At 35.1% G+C, this 20,613-nt stretch overlaps 1 protein-coding gene across 4 annotated transcripts in view; it reads left to right on the forward strand.

Moving 5' to 3' along the window:
- The window catches only part of LOC149790384 (lactadherin-like), a 193,879-nt gene extending 174,187 nt beyond the window's left edge, over nucleotides 1–19,692 (forward strand). For 3 of the 4 annotated variants that reach the window (XM_089972430.1, XM_089972431.1, XM_089972432.1), the window contains exons 8-12: nucleotides 868–945; nucleotides 3,172–3,316; nucleotides 13,879–13,926; nucleotides 14,739–14,984; nucleotides 15,776–19,692. In XM_089972430.1, the coding sequence (XP_089828556.1) occupies nucleotides 868–945; nucleotides 3,172–3,316; nucleotides 13,879–13,926; nucleotides 14,739–14,984; nucleotides 15,776–16,059 (801 nt within the window). In that variant the 3' untranslated portion in view covers nucleotides 16,060–19,692. The remainder of the gene's footprint in view (nucleotides 1–867; nucleotides 946–3,171; nucleotides 3,317–13,878; nucleotides 13,927–14,738; nucleotides 14,985–15,775) is intronic. The other variant, XM_089972433.1, reaches the window with a different exon arrangement.
- The last annotated feature ends 921 nt before the right edge of the window (nucleotides 19,693–20,613 follow it).

Here is a 20,613-nt window from a genome sequence, read left to right on the forward strand (position 1 = left end):
TGTTTATAGTCCTCCAATCTCCTTTGAATTTCGCCTGTAAAGTATGCTTTCAAAGTTGTCGAAATAGCCAAGTTTTGTCATCTTCAAATTAAACATAAATGTTAAAGACTTAAATGTTGAGAGAACATATCAGGAAATTAAGTAAATTCCCTTGGGTCTACATATAATAATGAATCTATGTGTAGCACTGGTACAAGTCTTCTAAGTCTGGCAATGGGAACGATATCCTTTCACGTAGGATATAATTCGTGCATAATTCAATATTAATTGGTTGTACAAAGTACAGGAAACGCGTTTCGGGATTGAGTTATAACATATCATCTTAAGTATGTCCAATTGTTTATAGAAAGTGATAAATTATGGCTTTTAAAATCTTCTTTTGGAAATTCGGGCCTTGTGACATGAGACACGGACACATAATTAGAGTATGTTTACCTAGACCATGTTTTCTGCTGAATTTTCTATTTTTTTAAGGCCTTTATATAATAATTTACAAAATAACCGAATGTTCATTCGGTTTATACCAGAATCACTAATTTCCTGTCCAAAGTGTCAATATGGAACAACTTCACGAAGGTAAAATATTTATTTTTATTATCTTTGTTGAATTGGTTACAAATCAGGAATCACCAAGTGTCTATTTTTAGTTTGCCATAAAGACAATACAACTGAGAAACCAAGTTCTAGTTAGAGTCTTCTGGCATTGTTGAAATACTCTTTGTCTTGTGGCTATGGGTACTTTGTAACATATTGTGAGGTAATTTGTTGGCGTAATCATTTTATGTTGGGATGGAGAATGACGTCATCATTTTGTGTTGGGCTGGAGTTTGATGTTCTCATGCCTGATGAATCATCTTCGTTTTCTAGAATGAGTGGTTGTGGACCCCAACCTACAATGCGTCTGCTTCCCAATTAATCCCAGATCAGTATACAGAGGATGGCCTGGTAAGAATAAGATCACGTGACTAGGCATCTTATTCCGAAACGAAGGATATTTTTTCTGAATAAAGTACAATGATTTTTAAAAATGATCGCAAGGCATGCTTTTTATATAACACCATTCTGCCTTTCATTGCCACAAGATCAGTTGGCTTTGAGTAGTAAGGTGAAGCCATTTGCATTGAGATAGTAATTTACAAATATCACAATGCAAATAATATATTATTTTATCTCCAAATGGGACCAAGACCAAACATATAAATATGGAACATGCTTAGAGAGAACTGCAAGAAGCCATGACCATAACTAACAGTGGCTCTGAAAGGCGGAATTAATTAAATACCTAGTTTTCCGTATATACCTATTTTTTGGGAAATCTCCCCGAGTAACCCAATAAGGACAAAATAGCCTAGATGGGAACACAGTGGCAGTGTAGAAATGGCAGTAGAATAAACTATAATACTAAGTGACAGTGCAGTGAAACGGCTTTCAGAATGATCTGATTATAGTGATATAGTAACTTGTATGGATGAACGTTGACCAATAGACGAACCTGGATTCTGAAAAATGCAGAACCGTTTCATTGGGATGCTGTGAATATTTTTACGACATTGTCCTGAAGACACAACTGGATTATGAATATGTATGATTTCAGTTTCTGACATGTTGACATTTTATGGCAGGTTATCGTTATTATTGTTTCACTATCACTGTTGTGCCTCGTATGATGATGTTTCCCAAGGAGCAGCTAATGCACCACGTCTTCGATCAGATTTCAAACTAGCGACAATATTCCATGTAAGAAAAGCCAAGAAAAAAATGTCAAATATTTCTTACGACATATCAGTATTTTCCCGAAGGCAAATAAGGAACAAAAAAAAAACAATCGATTCTTTGAATGAAAAATTTGAGAGTCGCATACACTATTTAATTTGCCCAGGCACATCAGAAAAGATTCCTTGATACGTTACAGTCTCTACTAGAAGGCTTTGAAGCAAATATATCAAGTCAGCGAGTGTGGGTCTGTATCATGTAGCATAGGGCTTTCTAGATATGGTTTTCATTCTCCAACAAAGGCTTCGCTTAATTTAAAGGCAAATTGTTTTCCTAAATTATATTGACAATGATATGTCCGGCAAAAATACTCATTGTAAGCATTAAACTTGAGAATAAAGGATAAAGGTGATGGATTTCTGGAATGTAAAGGCATCCATCCTTGTATGATTTCTTATAGTCAGTGAAAACATCTGTATATAATTTATTCGTAAAATTAAATGTTATGTCGTACTGTAGTTTCGTGGAAATAAATTAAATTTTCTGAAATGTAATCCTCTAATTGTATAAAAAATTTATATTCCACACAATAGGATTAATTTATTTCAGAAAAAGTGATACATTTCACTACAAAGATGTTAATTAAACATGCCTACAAATTCCAAGTTAATGTCGACTTTTGTTCAAAATCGTCTTTCACGGTAAAGTTTAGGATACGTTTTTGTTGGAGAAAAAGGTGAATCTATGTATCATGAACAAACTTTAGATTTACCCTTAGTGCAACAACATTTGCTTGGTAAGAAGGAATTTCGTGCCGCTTTGAGATACACCCTGACACCAAAAATATCATAGATATATGTCAACCATCCTTTAGCTGCAATGGAAATATGTATTTCAATTTTCTCAAGCACAGGATTTTTCTTTTCAAGTAGATGAATAATTTATTTAACGTCAAACATTAATACATTATGGTCCCAAAAATTAAATGCGCCGTAGAAATGTAAAGTGCCGATTTTTTTTGTTGCATGCTTGTAATTTTGCACATATACTAATGTTATTAAATTAAATATTATCAGTGTATATGTTAACATTACCGCATGGATGTAGTTCCTGCTTTAACTATCTCTCAGTCTTTGCATGGGCATGCAGACAAAAAGTAGGGCTTAAAGTGTTTGCATGTGCCCCGCTTTCGCAATTAACAAGTAATTAACAATACATCCATTAAAATATGCACCTTTTCATTCCATCGTACATCAGCACAGTTTCGCAGTGAACTGCCATGGAAGTATGACGAAGAGATCATGTGTAACTCACGTGACAAATGCGCATGGAGTAGCCCGGACTAGCCTTGCACATTTTGCGCACGGCACACTACCCTCTAGAAATCACACTTCCCATAGCACTTTTTAGAATCAATTTTCATTTCCATTAATCAGTTAGTTGGTTTTGAAATTCTAGATTTTTGGCGGAAACAACGACAAGAACACGGAAAGGACGCATTACTTGAATTCACCATTTGTTGCAAGATACATCCGGTTCCATCCACTTGAATGGAACAAAAAAATAAGCATGCGTATTGGCTTACTGGGATGTCCACATAAAGGTAAGTTCAATGTCGCGAATTGAGATTTTTATTTCTTGGTAACAAGACATACATCTTCATGTTTTCTAAAATCTTTGTTCATGTCAGATGTGTTCCTTGTACATCCGTTAAGGGCATTACAGGTTCGGTTCAATACATTTTATGCAAGGTGTAGTTCATTGTGCTGCGATACTCTTCGTCTTTGTGTCTTCTCATCTGTTTTTCTTTAATGAGAGATAAATTCGTTTCCTATGAAATGAGCCGATACATTTTATAAATCGCATATACCCAAATTTTATTTACAGTAAACGTTCTTGTTCCATTTTTTGGAGACGACGCTTATTTGTCTAGATGCTAATATTGGTCTTATGATAAAATCCGATCTTAATTCACACTACACAGTTTGTTTGATTCAGTTAAACTAGATATATTCTGGTATAAAGATATTCTTCCATGAAAGAATCATATTATTATATACTAGTATATACAGTTATATACTATTAGATACCGTAGTTTTTCCAATCATTATGCAAAGTGGTGTACTCGGGCTGGAACATATCTCAAATACCAAACATTCAGTATTAGGTAAAAACTTAGTAGCAAGAAACAGTGAGAAACAAGCAACACACAGCCAAATAGATAACGTCCACATTATCTCAGTATCTCAGTCTAAAGTCGTGTAAATCACTTAAGATGACACAAATAAGGCGGGTCAGATACTATCAATATTCAGACTTTACAATAGGCCAGATGTTCCTCTGATAGGCCCTGTTCATCACCGTTCCGCCTTCGAGTAAGACCAGGAGAATTTTGTTTGCACATTTAGCTAATAGAGCGACAATACAGGGGACTTGGAATACCTATCAAACAATACAGTATAAATAAAGTTAGATAACCTTATGTATTTGTCAGGGTGATGTTCCAACAGCCAAAATAAGCTATTTTAAAGATAGGATTTCAGGAATTCTGATCTACCTCCCATTTATTCCCCGTCCCTTTGGTACCAAACTTCAAATTATTCAGGGAGAAGCACAGTCAGTCAACCAGCTTCACGCCACTAAATTGATTCATTTTAGGGCATCATTCATTCGATTTTACAAATCAACGTTTTCTTCATTTCCTTGTAGCAAATAGATGAGAGAACATTAAGAATTATTTTCAGATCTGGAAGTTTTAAGATAATGTCTTGATTTAAATAAAAACAGCGCTGAGGCAGATTCATGTTGTAAGCTTGGTAGATGGGTACCCATCTATTTATGTTTCATGCAATGTTTGTGTCGGGAGCCCTCGGCCATTGTCGTTTTTTTGCTTGCCTCCTGATTTGTTTAAACTTCAAACCAGTTTTGACTTTTACATGACCTTATTGGAAAGGTCTGGCATTTCCTAACTGAAAGAAAAGCAGACGATTTCATACACAAAAGTCTGAAGTTTTCTGAACAAAAGTTTAATTTGTGTCGCTAAAATATTTAGCGATGCTGTGTAAACATCCATATTTTATTAATTGGTTTGAAAATGGGAATACATGCAGTATCTAGTGCTACAATTTAAAATGAATTAATGCAAACAGAATGAAAAATGGATAGATATTGTCATTTTACACGGGATTCAATTATAACATACATTTTTATTTCACCTTTAACCCAACCAGTTATAATGCATACTATTCGCTCTCGAAAGGCCAATGCTCAAAAAAGGCGAATTTTTGGCATCCGAAAACAGTGGCCGAACGTTGGTATGATGCTGGAGGAGCGGTAACCAGTGAACACTCATTTACTACTGCATGTCTTCGTTTTTATTGTCAGGCATCAATTTTTCATCAATCATTATTAAAAATGGAGAACATTTTATCAAACAAACAAACAAAAAATAAAAAAAACAAAAAAAAAGTTTCATTTAAAGATTAAATGAGTAGCTGTTGCAGCAAAGTGTCAGTATTCGCACACCTGCAAGGAGAAACCATGGGACAATATGGCGGTATTTTGTAAACTATGAACGCTTTGATCATTAGAGGATGAGTCGAATACATGCTGTTGACGTTATTCGAGGAATGAATTATATGGAATTATTAATGTTCGTGTTAGAAGAACCTTATTTATCCATGTTTTTAGGCAGTTTGTTTTAGTACATCTTTAAATGCAGCACTGGATACCGTTTGCGATTTCATTTGAAGCCAACTATATTTTTTTTTGTTGGTATTTGTTTGCTTGTCATTATTTGGGGGTGGGGGTGCGGGTTATTGCATATTTTGTATTCAACTGCAAACGTATCTGCTTTTGTGTTGGTTTCCTACAGTAAGACACATGTACACTATCTTTGTGTTTGGTAAGAAAGAGTTGTGTTCGCATTCAATGAAGATGAATTGTTGTTCGTCTTCTGCTCGGCTGCCCAGCAAAGAATCACATTCCAACATTTTCTTGCAAACTTGACGTAGGCCATAATATATGAATGTATCCCTGCGAGCAAAACCCTAGGTTATCAGCAGGTTTAGTTACAATTAGTCACTGAGACGAAGTCACTTCTTTTCCTGCCGATATTAAATGACATTGACTAGATTGCGTTACCCATTAGAGGTTGGATATTAAATTTTTGTGTTCTTGACAGTGCCTGTTGACATAAATGGTTACACTTTGTTTAATTTTCAGCTTGACCGAGTTTATAAAGTCTGACTTACCATGCCTCTTATATGAAGCAATGAAAAAATTAAAAGTTTTGTTTTCGATGTTTCAACATGTGTGACGAATATTTGGATGTAGAAAACACGTTGAATACATTACACACTTTGAATCGTATATGTGTTTGATGACAAGGCCCGATATCCTCAACTCTTCCAAACCTGAGTACCCAAACTCACTTTTCAGCTGATGAGAAGGCTCGATAGCATTAACTCCCAAACTATAGTACTCAAACTCACTATTCATTATGTGTTTGATGACCAGCTATAAACTGCTCAAAACGTGGGTACTCAAACTCGCTGTTTTTATATGTGTTTCATGACAAGTTCCGATATCCTAAACCCCTCTAAACTTGGGTACTCAGACTTGATTTTCAATGTCTTTGATTATAAGGCCTGATAGCCTAAACTACTCTAAACTTGAGTACTCAAACTTACTTTTAAGTATGTCTTGATGACTAGACCCGATAGCCTAAACTATAAAATTGAGTACTAAAACTCACTTTCTCACTTTTTAATTGATTACTATGCCTATAAACTTGAATACTCAGACTCACTTTATAACCGATAACAAGGCCCGATAGCCTGAACTCCCTAAATGTGAGTACTTGGACTCACTTTTTAACTGATGACAATGCCCGATAGCCTAAACGTTTCTAAACAAGTGATCAAGCTCACTTTTCAATATGTATTTGAAGACATGGCTCGATAGCATAAATCCCTCTGAACTTGAGTACTCAATCTCACTTTTCAATATGTGTTTGATGGCAAAGCCCGATAGCGTAAACTCCTCTAAACTTGAGTACTTGAATTCACTTTTTCCATGTGCATTTGATGACAAGGACTGATAGCCCAACCTCCTCTAAACTTAAGTTCCCTAACTCACTTTTCAGGATATATTCGATGACAATAGCCGATAGCCTAAAAGAACTATAAACTTGAGTACTCAAACTCACTTTTTAAATGATGACAAGGGCCGATAGCCTAAACTCTTCTAACATTGAGTACTTAAGCTCAATTTTCAGTATGTGTTTGTTGACGAAGCCTGATAGCATGAACTCGTCTAAACTTGAGTACTCGAACTACTTTTAAGAATGTGTTTGATGACAAGGACCGATAGCCTAAATACTTCTAAACCTGAGTACTCAGACTCTCCTTTTAACTGATGACAAGGGCCGGTAGACTAAACTCTTCTAAAGTTGAGTACGCAGACTCACTTTTCAGTATGTGTTGGATGACAATGCCCGTTATCCTAAACTCTTCTAAACTTTAGGTCTCAAACTCACTTTTCAGTGCGTCATAACTGACGCACTGATTATCTACAATAGACCTGAAGGATGCAATTTTGTAATTAATTAATTAATTAATTAATTAATGATTTTGTTTTTATTTATTTAGACTTGGTACTGTATCTGTTATATACAAACATGTATACAATGATGATGTAACACATGTTACATCAGACAAGGGATTCGGAAGGTATCAAAAGAGTCACCAACGTATCGATGCATCGATAGTTTCGCCGCTTTAACATCAATACTGGAGCTGACGAATATACACAAAACAAAACTTACCTTATAAAGTCAGTTTTAATCCCCATTGCCATGTCAGATGTCAAGGTCTGAAAAAATACAATGGTTTTCCTACAGTAAGAATAGTACTACGTTACACTACGTAGACCAAACCGTGTGGATGGCTTATACTCTAACAATAAAAAAGCCTATCGATTTGGGGCTCAGAAAGGTCCACGGTCAAGGTCGCTGTGACTGAAAGACCCAAACTAATTTATGCACAGAAATTTCGCTCATGGAATATCTACCGATAGAAAAGTTTACGTACCACTTGCTCGTTTGTTAATGCAGGAGTCTATTGATTTTGATATCAAGAGATCAAATGCTAAAGTTATGGTCACTGTACATTAATAAGAAACTTGTATTTGCATAATAACATTAGTTATAGACCACGTACCTTGACCGAAATTTGTGGAGGGCTTGCACTTAAGATATGAAAGCGACAACTTGATTTTAGAGTGAAATGTAAAAGGTCAAGGTCATTATGGCTTAAAGAAAACGGGGTTTTGAAGAGTATCATTTTTATAGCGTAAGTTCCTTGTCCAGACTTTGTGGATGGCTTCCACTTGATAAAGAAACCCGTAGATTATGTGGTTTAAAGGTCAAATGCCACGGTCATGCTTAATCTAATAAGAACAAAAACGGTTTTCTTTTTTAATTGTACGTGTGTGTGTCTGTTGGGGGGTGTTTTAAAATTTTCTTTCTCATAAACGATCAGTTCTTTCAGTTATTTAAAAATGAAATTACTTTAAGTGGACTTGGTCTAATTGACCAAACTATTGCTGTACACCGCCATTGCACACTAGTAGATTTATTCACATTTGTATGTCGTTGGATGATACTAGAGAGTCAAATGAGCTTTAAATGTTTTAATCTATGCAGTCGTTAACTTGTACTCTAGTAAGGTATGTTGCAAGGGTGTTATTACTATTATTATTATTTGTCCATGGTGTTATTATTATTGGTTATCTAAGGTGTTATTATTATTTGTTGTACATGGTGTTATTATTATTGTTGTCCACGGTGTTATTATTATTATTGGTTGTCCAGGATGCTATTATTATTTCCTTTCCAGGGTGTTTATTATTATTGGTTGTCTAAGGTGTTATTATTATATGTTGTCGATGGTGTTATTATTAATTGTTGTCTAAAGTCTTTATTATTATCGGTTGTCTAAGGTGTTTATTATTATTTGTTGTCTAAGGTGTTAATTATTATTTGTTGTCTGAGGTGTTTATTATTATTGGTTGTTTAAATCGTTTATTATTATTGATTATTTATGATGGCATTGTTATTTGTTGCCCAGGGCGTTATTGTTATTGGTTGTCCAGTGTGTTATTGAGATTTATTGGCCAGGGTGTTAATATGATTGTTTGTCCTTGGTGGTATTATTATTGTGCTGTCCAGGATGGTACTTTTATTGGTTGTACAGGGTGTTGTTATTATTTGTTGTCCAGAGTGGTATTATTATTGGTTGTGTAAGACGTCATTATTATGTGTTGTCCTGGGTGTTATTATTATTGATTGTCCAGGGTGGTTATATTATTGGTTGTCCAGGGTGGTATTATTATTGATTGTCCAGGGTGGTATTATTATTGATTGTCCAGGGTGGTATTATTCTTGGTTGTCCAGAGTGGTATTATTATTGATTGTCCAGGGTGGTATTATTATTGATTGTCTAGGGTGGTATTATTATCGGTTGTCCAGAGTGGTATTATTATTGATTGTCCAGAGTGGTATTATTATTGGTTGTCCAGAGTGGTATTATTATTGATTGTCCAGAGTGGTATTATTATTGATTGTTCAGAGTGGTATTAATATTGATTGTCCAGGGTGGTATTATTATTGGTTGTCCGGGGTGGTATTATTATTGGTTGTCCAGAGTGGTATTATTATTGCTTGTGTATAGTGTTATTATTATTGGTGGTCCAGGGTGGTATTATTATTGGTTGTCCGGGGTGGTATTATTATTGATTGTCCAGAGTGGTATTATTATTATTGCTTGTGTATAGTGTTATTATTATTGGTGGTCCAGGGTGGTATTATTATCGGTTGTCCAGGGTGGTATTATTATTGATTGTCCAGAGTGGTATTATTATTGATTGTCCAGGGTGGTATTATTATTGGTTGTCCGGGGTGGTATTATTATTGATTGTCCAGAGTGGTATTATTATTGCTTGTGTATAGTGTTATTATTATTGGTGGTCCAGGGTGGTATTATTATTGGTTGTCCAGGGTGGTATTATTATTGATTGTCCAGAGTGGTATTATTATTGATTTTCCAGGGTGGTATTATTATTATTGGTTGTCCAGGGTGGTATTATTATTGATTGTGTAAGATGTTATTATTATGTGTTGTCCTGGGTGTTATTATTATTGGTTGTCCAGGGTGGTATTATTATTGATTGTCCAGGGTGGTATTATTATTGGTTGTCCAGGGTGGTATTATTATTGATTGTGTAAGATGTTATTATTATGTGTTGTCCAGGGTGTTATTATTATTGGTTGTCCAGGGTGGTATTATTATTGGTTGTCCAGGGTGGTATTATTATTGGTTGTCCAGGGTGGTATTATTATTGATTGTCCAGGGTGGTATTATTATTGATTGTCCAGGGTGGTATTATTATTGATTGTCCTGAGTGGTATTATTATTGATTGTCCAGGGTGGTAGTATTATTGATTGTCCAGGGTGGTATTATTATTGATTGTCCAGAGTGGTATTATTATTGGTTGTGTATAGTGTTATTATTTTGTTATTGTCCAGGGTGTTATTATAATTGGTTGTCCTGGGTGGTATTATTATTGGTTGTCTGCGGTGTTTAATATTATTGGTTGTCTAAGATCTTTATTATTATTTGTCGTCTAAAGTGTTTATTATTATTTGTTGTCTAAAGTGTTTATTATTATTTGTTGTCTAAAGTGTTTATTATTATTTGTTGTCTAAAGTGTTTATTATTATTTGTTGTCTAAAGTGTTTATTATTATTTGTTGTCTAAAGTGTTTATTATTATTTGTTGTCTAAAGTGTTTATTATTATTTGTTGTCTAAAGTGTTTATTATTATTTGTTGTCTAAAGTGTTTATTATTATTTGTCGTCTAAAGTGTTTATTATTATTTGTTGTCTAAAGTGTTTATTATTATTTGTTGTCTAAAGTGTTTATTATTATTTGTTGTCTAAAGTGTTTATTATTATTTGTTGTCTAAAGTGTTTATTATTATTTGTTGTCTAAAGTGTTTATTATTATTTGTTGTCTAAAGTGTTTATTATTATTTGTTGATAAGTGGTTTACAACACACACAAAACGCTTTCCAAAGTATGTGCATGCTTATTACATCACGTTACGACGAGAAGGAATAAAATATTTAAATTCCCTGTATGTTTGAAATCTCATTTCTACGATAGCTTATCTTTCACACTTTGGGGCGTGGGCAATTTTGTAAATTTATTACGACACTCTCTGACATAACCTGTATATTTCTAAGTGTCGCCTACTTAACGTAACACTAAACTTGACAATATATAACAACTTTGTGACAAGGAAACACCGAAATAGTGACCTATGGGACATAAACGTGTACAATTGGACTGAAGAATCCCCAAAGTCATTTACTAGTAATGACATTGGTTTTGGCTAGTACTGAATAGCTATTTAAAGCAATTTGTAAAAGGCTAAAATGAATGAATAATAGCCGATGCTCCCTTGTTAAAATTTGTCTTTGAGCGTTCGTTTTCTTTGTATTTAGGAAAACATTTTCTAAAATTGCAGATTCATTTTGATGCATTTTGTTAAATTTGAAATGTGACCGTTTTCTTTTGATATAAAAGTTTCACTTTCTTATTCGATGGAATCCAAGGGAAAGAAATCACGAATTAGAGCACAAATTTCAGTTTTACTTTAAAACTTATATTAATAGAACAAATTATTAAACTTTAAGCTTTGAAAACGAGATACAGTACAGTTAATTGGGTTAGATAATTGTCCCTGTTAATTGGGTTAGATTATTGCTTTTGTTAATTGGGTTAGATATAAAGAAGGTGTGTTGCTTGCGGTCATTAACCAGGTTAATGGAAGAAATACCATAAAGATGCAAAATCACTATTTGATTACTTCAAAGCTCTTGTATAGTTAATTTAAATTTGTGAGTCAGTGGGTTTAATTTTTGAATATAGGCAAGGAACAACTGTACTGGTCGAAATTGTTTTCCATCGATAATCTACAGACTGAAGAAATGTAGCTCGGGGCTCCAAATAATGACCATTTTGTCCACATTAATACGGACCATGTCAAAGTCAATTCATACAAATGCGTTATGTACGTATTATGACGTTCTGTACGTATTATGACTATTTATTGAACGGAGGAATACGTGTTGAAGATTGCCATATTGAGCATGGTCCCAGTATAATGTATCGAGAAGCAGTAACACATTATATTTAAACCTTACTGCTATTTTTACAAAATAACCTTGACCGCTCCGGTGGCCTAAGTGGTTAGATCGTCCGCATCGGATGCAGGAGGTCGCGGGTGCTAACTCAGACCAAGTCATACTAAAGACTTATAAAAATGGAACTAGCAGCTGCCTCGCTTGGCACTCAGCATTAAGAGGTTAGTATTAGGACTGGTTGGAATGTTGTAATGATAACGAGACTGGGTGGGACATGATGCAACACGTCACTATAAACTTCCACACTGCAGACATCGTAGCGATATGACTGAAAAAGTGTTAAACCTACGTTAAACATCCAAGTCACAAACACAAAATAACCTTTATGAGCAAGCATATGGACCGAATAACACAAATTCTAACTCGAAAATGTCATACTTGGCGTAAATTTCGTAAATAAACATGGTAGATATTGTACTAACTTCTCTATTTATTTACTCCATCCCTTAGTCTTTTTTTTTAAAAAAAGGACAAAATTCGAGTCATTTGTTAAAAATTCTCTCTTTAAAACATCGCTGTTTTGTTCTGAAATAAATTCATGTCTTCTGCTTGCCATTCTTGTTGCGAAGAGCAAATTAAAAGTATAATAATTTACAAATGGATTCAAAGGTAGTATCTGTTCGGTGTGTCAGCAGTGACTTGTTTGTTCGGACACAGTATAACAAAATGAGCTTGCACTTCACATAGTCTCAACTTACCTGGACTTTTCCTAAATATTATTGCCTGTTTCTCCGTCTTTATGGCGTCATCGCTCGGGCGTGCCGTTCTAGTACACTACTTTTCAGATGAAAGTATATGGCAAAGACACCATCTGGAAAACAAAACGCAAATACTTTCAAAATCGCTTAACCTTAATGAAAAATCAGATAAAAACAAGTAAGGAGTAATTTAAAGTGTAATTGTTCACAACTTTGTTTTTGTTTCGTTACTGGTTTTACTGGTTTATATTTGCGAATACCGGATCTTGATTAATATTTACCAACATTCGGATGTAGGATTATCTTAGGGGAGACACATGCTTAAATCTGATGCATGGTTTAGTCCTAGTTTCCTCTGACCCTTGTCACTCCATTTTTGATATTTTGACATTTATGTTGGGGTGTAGGATCAGAGTTCATTCCCTATGGAAAAGTTGGAATTCGCCGACACCATTTGGTGTCGGCATGGGGTAGCCGCTTACTAGCCGGCCCAGCAAACTTGGACGACCTTTCATCAGATATACCTGCATGAAATCGATAGGAATATGATTTATTTTCTCAGAAATCGCGATCATAGCATTTGTTATGTCTTTAATACGCTGACAGACGAGACGAAAGTACATCGTTGCTGAAATCTGACCTGGAATTGGCCATCTGCATTTCTAGTCATGTGACTACACAACTCTCGCAACCTACATGTCAATGATATTAGAGGTCATACAGTCGTTTTGTTCTTACGCACGTTTATTGTGTATTACACACACTCTTAGTAAATTGACACATAGACTTTTGTTTTTTTGCCCTTTCGAGGAATGTCGGAGCCCTTTTGAATTTTTGGAACCCTTCACCCCCAACTTCACCTGACCCGGTCCTGGCTTGAATTTGATGCCGATGTAGGATTATCTTAGGGAAGACATATGCTTCAATCTGATATCTAAGCACAAACCTGAATATCAAATACTATGACAAAATTTTAAAACTTTCACCTTTCGCGAACCACGCAATATATATTTGTAGGTGTATAGATACCATGTACATTTTGTCATTATTGCTTTTGTCAAAACCAATCAAGTCATGATCACCGTAATCTTAATTATCACAATCATCATCTCATCCGTTCTATGATTATTATTATCATTATTATTGTTATTGTTATTATTATTATTATTATTATTATTATTATTATTATTATTTCAGGAGACTGTTCCGAAGGTTTCATGCGGGTTAATGACGATACACCATGTGGTAGGTTTCTTTGAGTTCCACTTCATTTAAGTTAGGTCTGCGGCACTTGGTCTCGAACATCATTTGTTATTGGCAAATAGACGAGGCACGGTCTCGAGCATCTTTTATGATTGGCAATAGACGAGGCACGGTCTCGAGCGTCATTTGTTATTGGCAATAGACGAGGCACGGTCTCGAGCATCATTTGTTATTGGCAACAGACGAGCCACGGTCTCGAGCATCATTTGTTATTGGCGACAGACGGGGCACGGTCTCGAGCATCATTTGTTATTGGCAATAGACGAGGCACGGTCTTAGCTAGGATCTGCAATTAAAAAATGATATTATTTCAACGTATCTGCATCTATTATAAGCCTTAAACATAGAGAATGTAAAGTTGCATAGCAACTTATATGAACTAGATCCAAATGAGCATTTATCATTTTTAATCTGCCTTGAGAGATAGGATAAAAAATGTGATATCTGATGCAGAACCGCAGCTGCGGTAAAAGAAATAATAAAATTTAGTGCTCCTCAACCTAAAATGGCTCTGCCCAAGCGAAAGTTTGACATTCTTAATTGAAAGAGGCATTTTCTATGATTAGGTTAATATATTTTTTACTATATCGTTCCACTCGTTATATTTATTCGCAGACGAGAAGAAAAAAGATACAGCTATAATCTATATCTTTATCATATTGAAGATTCACATGAAATAAATATGCCCTTTAAATGTCAGGTATAAGAGCATGGAGTCTACTCGTGTTTTGTTTTTCGTAATGATTGACCTTCGTCTATGTTAGATGTTACAACCAAATATCAATTTGTTGCAGTCGAGAACTTAGCTTTCAAGAAACGTGCAACAATATCAACAAGTTCCCGCCATCACACCAAGCGTCATATTGTCAATCACTTAGTTAATGGACATGCGTCACGTGCTGTAGATGGCAGACTGGAAAGAACGTTACGAAGCTGCACAATTCTGGACAACCTTTATGGTGACGTCTGGAAAGTTGACCTTGGCGAAAGAAGGAAAGTTTCCGGAGTTGTAATTCATACATGGCAAGGCGAAGGCGAGGGTAAGTACATCACGTATGTATGTATGTATGTATGTATATATGTATGTATGTATGTATGTATGTATGTATGTATGTATGTATGTATGTATATATGTATGTATGAATGTATGTATTGATGCACGCATGCATTTATGTATGTTAGATGCAGTGCCGGATTAAGGTCTTCCAGGGCCCTAGGCACTGAAAATAGTATGGTGCCCAAAAAGAAAACAATATTAAAAGCTAACAAGGTGGGAAAATACTAGTGTTGCCATCATTCCAAATCAGAATACTCGTGCATGCAGATAGAAATGGTCATATATAATTCATTCAATTTTATCATCAACAATTACTTTGAATTTTTTCTGGTGCCCTTGTTGGACAGGTGCTGACGTACGTGCTTAGCGTGCTTATTGGATGAAAGTCCTGCATATCTATGTTCACGCATTTTACTACACTGGGCTTTCGAAATGGGTTAGCAACATAAATGTGAAGTAAATATATTGTTGTGCACATGAAAATGAGCTTATAATTGGCCAGAATAACGCCTTTTTGTGAAAAAGAATACAAACTATACTGCCATAATTTGCACATCTTCCATTGAAAAGAGTTGGTACAATCACCTCCAACCTATATTGTTAAATATTGGGCACGAACATGACAGACAGGGGCAAAGCCACATAATAATGTAACGTACATGTACCCTCTCACGAGAGAGAGAGAGAGAGAGAGAGAGAGAGAGGAAGAGGAGGAGGAGGAGGTTTGGTTATTGATTGTCAAATCTAATATATTTTTGATTTGCCCGATTTCAGAGAAGCAGCTGTCTTCCTACAAGGACTACATGAATAACTTGGATAAGCTGCTAGTGTATGTGGACGAGAAAGACCCCAAGGATGGGGAAGATGACCCAAACTCAACTGCCCAACTTTGTGGCTATATATCAAGGCTTAATGATGCATTGTTCCGAAAGGAGCTTCACGTTCAGTGCATGCGGCCGTTGGTTGGCCGCCATGTGCTAATAGAGGCGTGGGACGTGGAAAACAGCTGGAATCGGCTCTTTAGCGCCGTACTGTGTGAAGTCGAGATCTACGAGTAACTAGAGTTTGGCAATTTTACACTTAAACCCTCCTGTGCTACGGTTGATAAAGGTAAAAGATATCTTGTGGCAGACGTTATAAAATTACCACTTCTGAAAATTGGATGGTTACTCTTTCAACATTGTTCAAGTGGAATATACACTTTTCAACGCTGTCGGAAATACTCATCGGGACTTCTGATATAGGGGAGTATTACAAATTGAGAGCTTGTGGTAAGGAGGGTTTAATCAGACGGAATATCGTTCTATAACTTATGTATCCACGGGATTCTGGACGTATTGCCAAAAGAAAGATTCTTTGATTGGAAATGATTCCTAAACCATGTGTTCATGACTATGGGGCCTCTAAGAGCCAGTGGATCCTAATCGATACTTGCAAATCGAGGAAAAAATTAAGTCGACAGTGGATTGCAAATATAAATTTATTTCACCGATCATGCTTTCGTTCTTGTACTAGATAGAATACTGTAAAAATACATCTGTTGACAGATGCATATGTAAATATTTCACTAATGTAGGACATGGTGGTTGGATTTGAAAAACGTAAGGGCTTGCGATATTGACAAGTTTATCAAGCTCAAGGGTAATTTCAATATTGAAGGACTTCGTTCTTGGGTGTCATTGCTTTATAAGCAATGCAAATTAAAAGACACGTCCAGGCAAACGATTACTCGCACATAATGTGCTAGAATCAAACGGAAAACAGTCGTGTCCTGGGTCAACAACAGAGCTTGCCGTTTGACATTAAAATCTCTCTAACCTCAAATGTAGATGGTAGCTATATTCAGAACTGTTCTGCTGCTGTAATCTCGTTCATATGTGATATGGTTATTCTCGGTTGAAAAATATGCCATGCCACGATCGTGAAATTACATCATGTAGCTATGATCAATGTATACATAAGACTACACTTAGGTCCACACATATAGAGTGATAGTTGTGTATTTTACGAATTTGTGGCTAGCAGACCAAATATTGGAATACTTTGCTTTGTTCCTGTAAATAATGAATATGTGAAGATAAATGTATTCATATTTTACCAGTAATGCTAAACGTACATATTCAGTGTTCGAGGGTTGGTCACAGATGCACTTTTGTTTGTAAATAAGAGTGTTTATATTGGTTTATAGTTATGTTTGCCATTTCAGAGAATAATCGAATTTTCGACTTTGACAAACACATTTTTCATATGCACCAACATAATAATGACATATCAGATATTAAAGCACAACATATACAATTTCTAAATTGATCCCTTGAATAATATTCAAAGCAACAGACTTCCTAGAAGTACAACCTTTGAATTTCTATTGATGTTACAAAATTCGGTCAAACGGAAATGTCTTAAATCAGACGCCAAAATAGTTCGTGCCATGCACTTTCTGTACACAATAGGGCAATTTTAAATGTCGATGTTTTCTTTTTGCATCAAATTAGCCAACAACATATGCAAGTTTATAACTTAAAAGGAAAGCAAAAAAAGTATTGTCATAATTATTATTTTACAAACCGTCTCCTTTTCATGCAAAATAAATATTTGGTATGTTGAGAAAATTTTGGAAATATTTCTCAGACAAACCATAAAGTAAGTAAATCAATGAACCTGCTATTAGTGTACATATACAGCAGACACAATGCATTTTTTATAATTATAATTTCACAGCATAATTGACTACATCCTATTTCACAATTCATAATAGAGATTTATCAAACATCTCTCGAATCTCTTTCTTCACCCCACTAAGTTTTGAAACAGTGCATTGAACTATTCTGTATTGTATATCACGACCAAATACTTTACAGGGAACACGTTTATATTGTATCCATGACACTTCTAGTACCTCATTCTTCGATCAATCGATTGTTGTCCACATAGACTTTTACGGCTGGCAACTGCGTCTTCCTTTGTTTAGTATTTTGCATACGTGATTCAACAGGCCAAAATCTTAAGCCGATTTCGTAATCGATAATCATTGTGCCGATATTCTAAAATGAGAGTACGATTTGACCGATAATCTGGATAGTTACATTATTTTGTTATAAGAAATTTATCTACAACAGTTGCAGGACTGTTTAAATTTATCCCATTTATAGTCTTGTACAAAATTTCTACCCGTGGCTAATTCAGAAGCGAAAACATATTTCTTTCACGATAATTTTGAAGCGGCTTTTTCATGAAAGCTCTATTTTTTATATTTAAAATAGTTCTAAGATATCCAGCCATTTAGTCCTCTTCTGAAACATGGGTTTAAATGTTTTTCTTTGCAGTTTGCTGATGCCTTGTGCGTTGTGCGCGTAGCATGGGCATAAACAAGTTTCTGTCCTGATGCCATGTGTAGTCCGCATAGCATGGACATAAACAAGTTTCTGTCCTGACACCTTGTGTAGTACACATAGCATTGTCATAAACAAGTTTATGTTCTGACGCCTTGATTGTTGTGCACACATCACAGGCATAAAAGGTTTCTGTTCTGATGCAAGTATTTCTGAGCATGGCATTATTCTATAAATTTTTCGCCCTATAAAGCCCTTTATCTTTCATTGTATAAATCATTCATGCACTGAAATGTTATTTATAGTACATCTGTATAATATCGCTTATGTCGTTACAAACGAGGTATCAGTTAGAGGTAAGGTAGAGCCTCACGTTTGTTGCTTGTAAAAGTAGAATCCATGGGTCATTCCTGCATACCGAAATATTTTAATCGTAAATGTAAATCCTTGATTAATGTCTAATATAAATCTATTGAAAGACTTCCTCGTGTAATATCTCTCTCTCCGTCTCTGTGTCTGTCTGTCTGTCTGTATGTATGTACGTATGTATGTATGTATAACCAACGCCAATAATATCATGATCGAAGGTACTGTAAATGTCACTTGGACTGACAGACAAAGGTCATTTCCTTTATTTTACTCCAAGTTTAAATCGCAATTTATGATTTTGAGTACGTATAATTTTAAGATATGAATTGTATTTGTTCTCAAAGAAACTGGGGAATAATAAATAATACAGAACAATACTGCAGGGTTTATTCAGAATGTGTGAAAATGTGTTCGTCGTAGGTGTCTTTCGTTTCCTTACAATTTCATCATTCTTTTCATCTTTCTGGAAGATTCTTTTTAATCTGATCATACACACGATTCAGATGACAAATTTGACGACATGGCTGTAACATTGTAAATACAATATCAAATCACCTTTTACACCTGGCTAATTCCGTGCAAGGAAAGTAGAAGGTGTACGTTTTCTCGTTTGTATATTTGTGTGTTAGCCATAAAGAAATAAAACTGAGATGTAACGATTTTCCTTCACATATGGAACTGAAACACGTATATTCCGCTGAGGCTATACTTATGTAGAAAATAAGTTTCTGTGTATACAACGTATACATGCGATAGGACAATACACTATTTTACGTAGGCCAGTTGCTTGTACTGAGGTACACGTATATTTAACTCCGTGGTATATTTTGTATACCTTCCACTGTATAGAGTAAATGAATATTTTAATATACGGTATGCAGGTGTGTGCCAAAATGTAAGATCTGTTCCCACCTCTGATATTGTAAATATTTGTTGTTACATTTGTGTAAGAATATGTTAAAATAAATTATACACATGTTTATTGTAAAAGAGTGTGCGTTCTTTTGTATATTGTCAGTCACGCTGTTTGTATATGATAACAATAACGGAGCATACATTTAATTTCCATGGAGACCTATATTTAACACGGTTTTAACAGGTATTTAAGTACTGTTTTATTTAGGTAGCTATGTGGTGTTTATATGTATCATTTCTTTCTTTCTTTCTTTCTTTCTACAGCAACTACTGTTTGTTCTGTTTTCAGTGTCTTTATTCGAAGTTTTCATCGTTCAATTATTTTAAGTCTATTCAACTATCTGTTACACACACACACACACATACACACACACACACACACACACGCACGCGCGCGCGCAAATATCTACCTAATTACCAAGCTTAGGTACCTCATGACCATCAATATCTCCACCAGTCTCTATCTATCTATCTGTCTACATACGTACGTACGTATGTATTTATGTATGTATGTATGTCGGTCTGCCTGTCCGTCCGTTGGTCCCTCGTTCCATCCAACTATCAATCCATCCATGCATGTATCTACCTACCTGCCTACTACCTATTTAGGTACCCACCTACCTACTTGCAGCATTTCATGACATATTACATTCAGCTAAATACATGTAAGTTGAGAAATTACGTGTACACATATCTTTCTTACATCGATTCAGCTGTTATGGAAGGCGACTTGTACCTGTTTGAGAATAATGGATGACAAAATATCAATTTTCTCAAATGAAATAATGAAATTACGTATGAACAATAGAAAACCGAAAGTTAGGACTGAACAAGCCGTATTGGACTGTAATAAAAATAATCACATTAATGTCGGTAACCCCGCCATGTTCATCCACTTCCAAATTTTAATGTGTCTCCGGGCCTTTGATTTGCATTCCGTTTGTCTCTAGATGAAAGAGTTTCACAATTTTTTTTACGACTCTTAAGGTTTACAAC

Source organism: Sinohyriopsis cumingii, chromosome 10 (genome assembly GCF_028554795.1).
Source record: "Sinohyriopsis cumingii isolate HCF-2022 chromosome 10, ASM2855479v2, whole genome shotgun sequence".
Taxonomy (NCBI): domain Eukaryota; kingdom Metazoa; phylum Mollusca; class Bivalvia; order Unionida; family Unionidae; genus Sinohyriopsis; species Sinohyriopsis cumingii.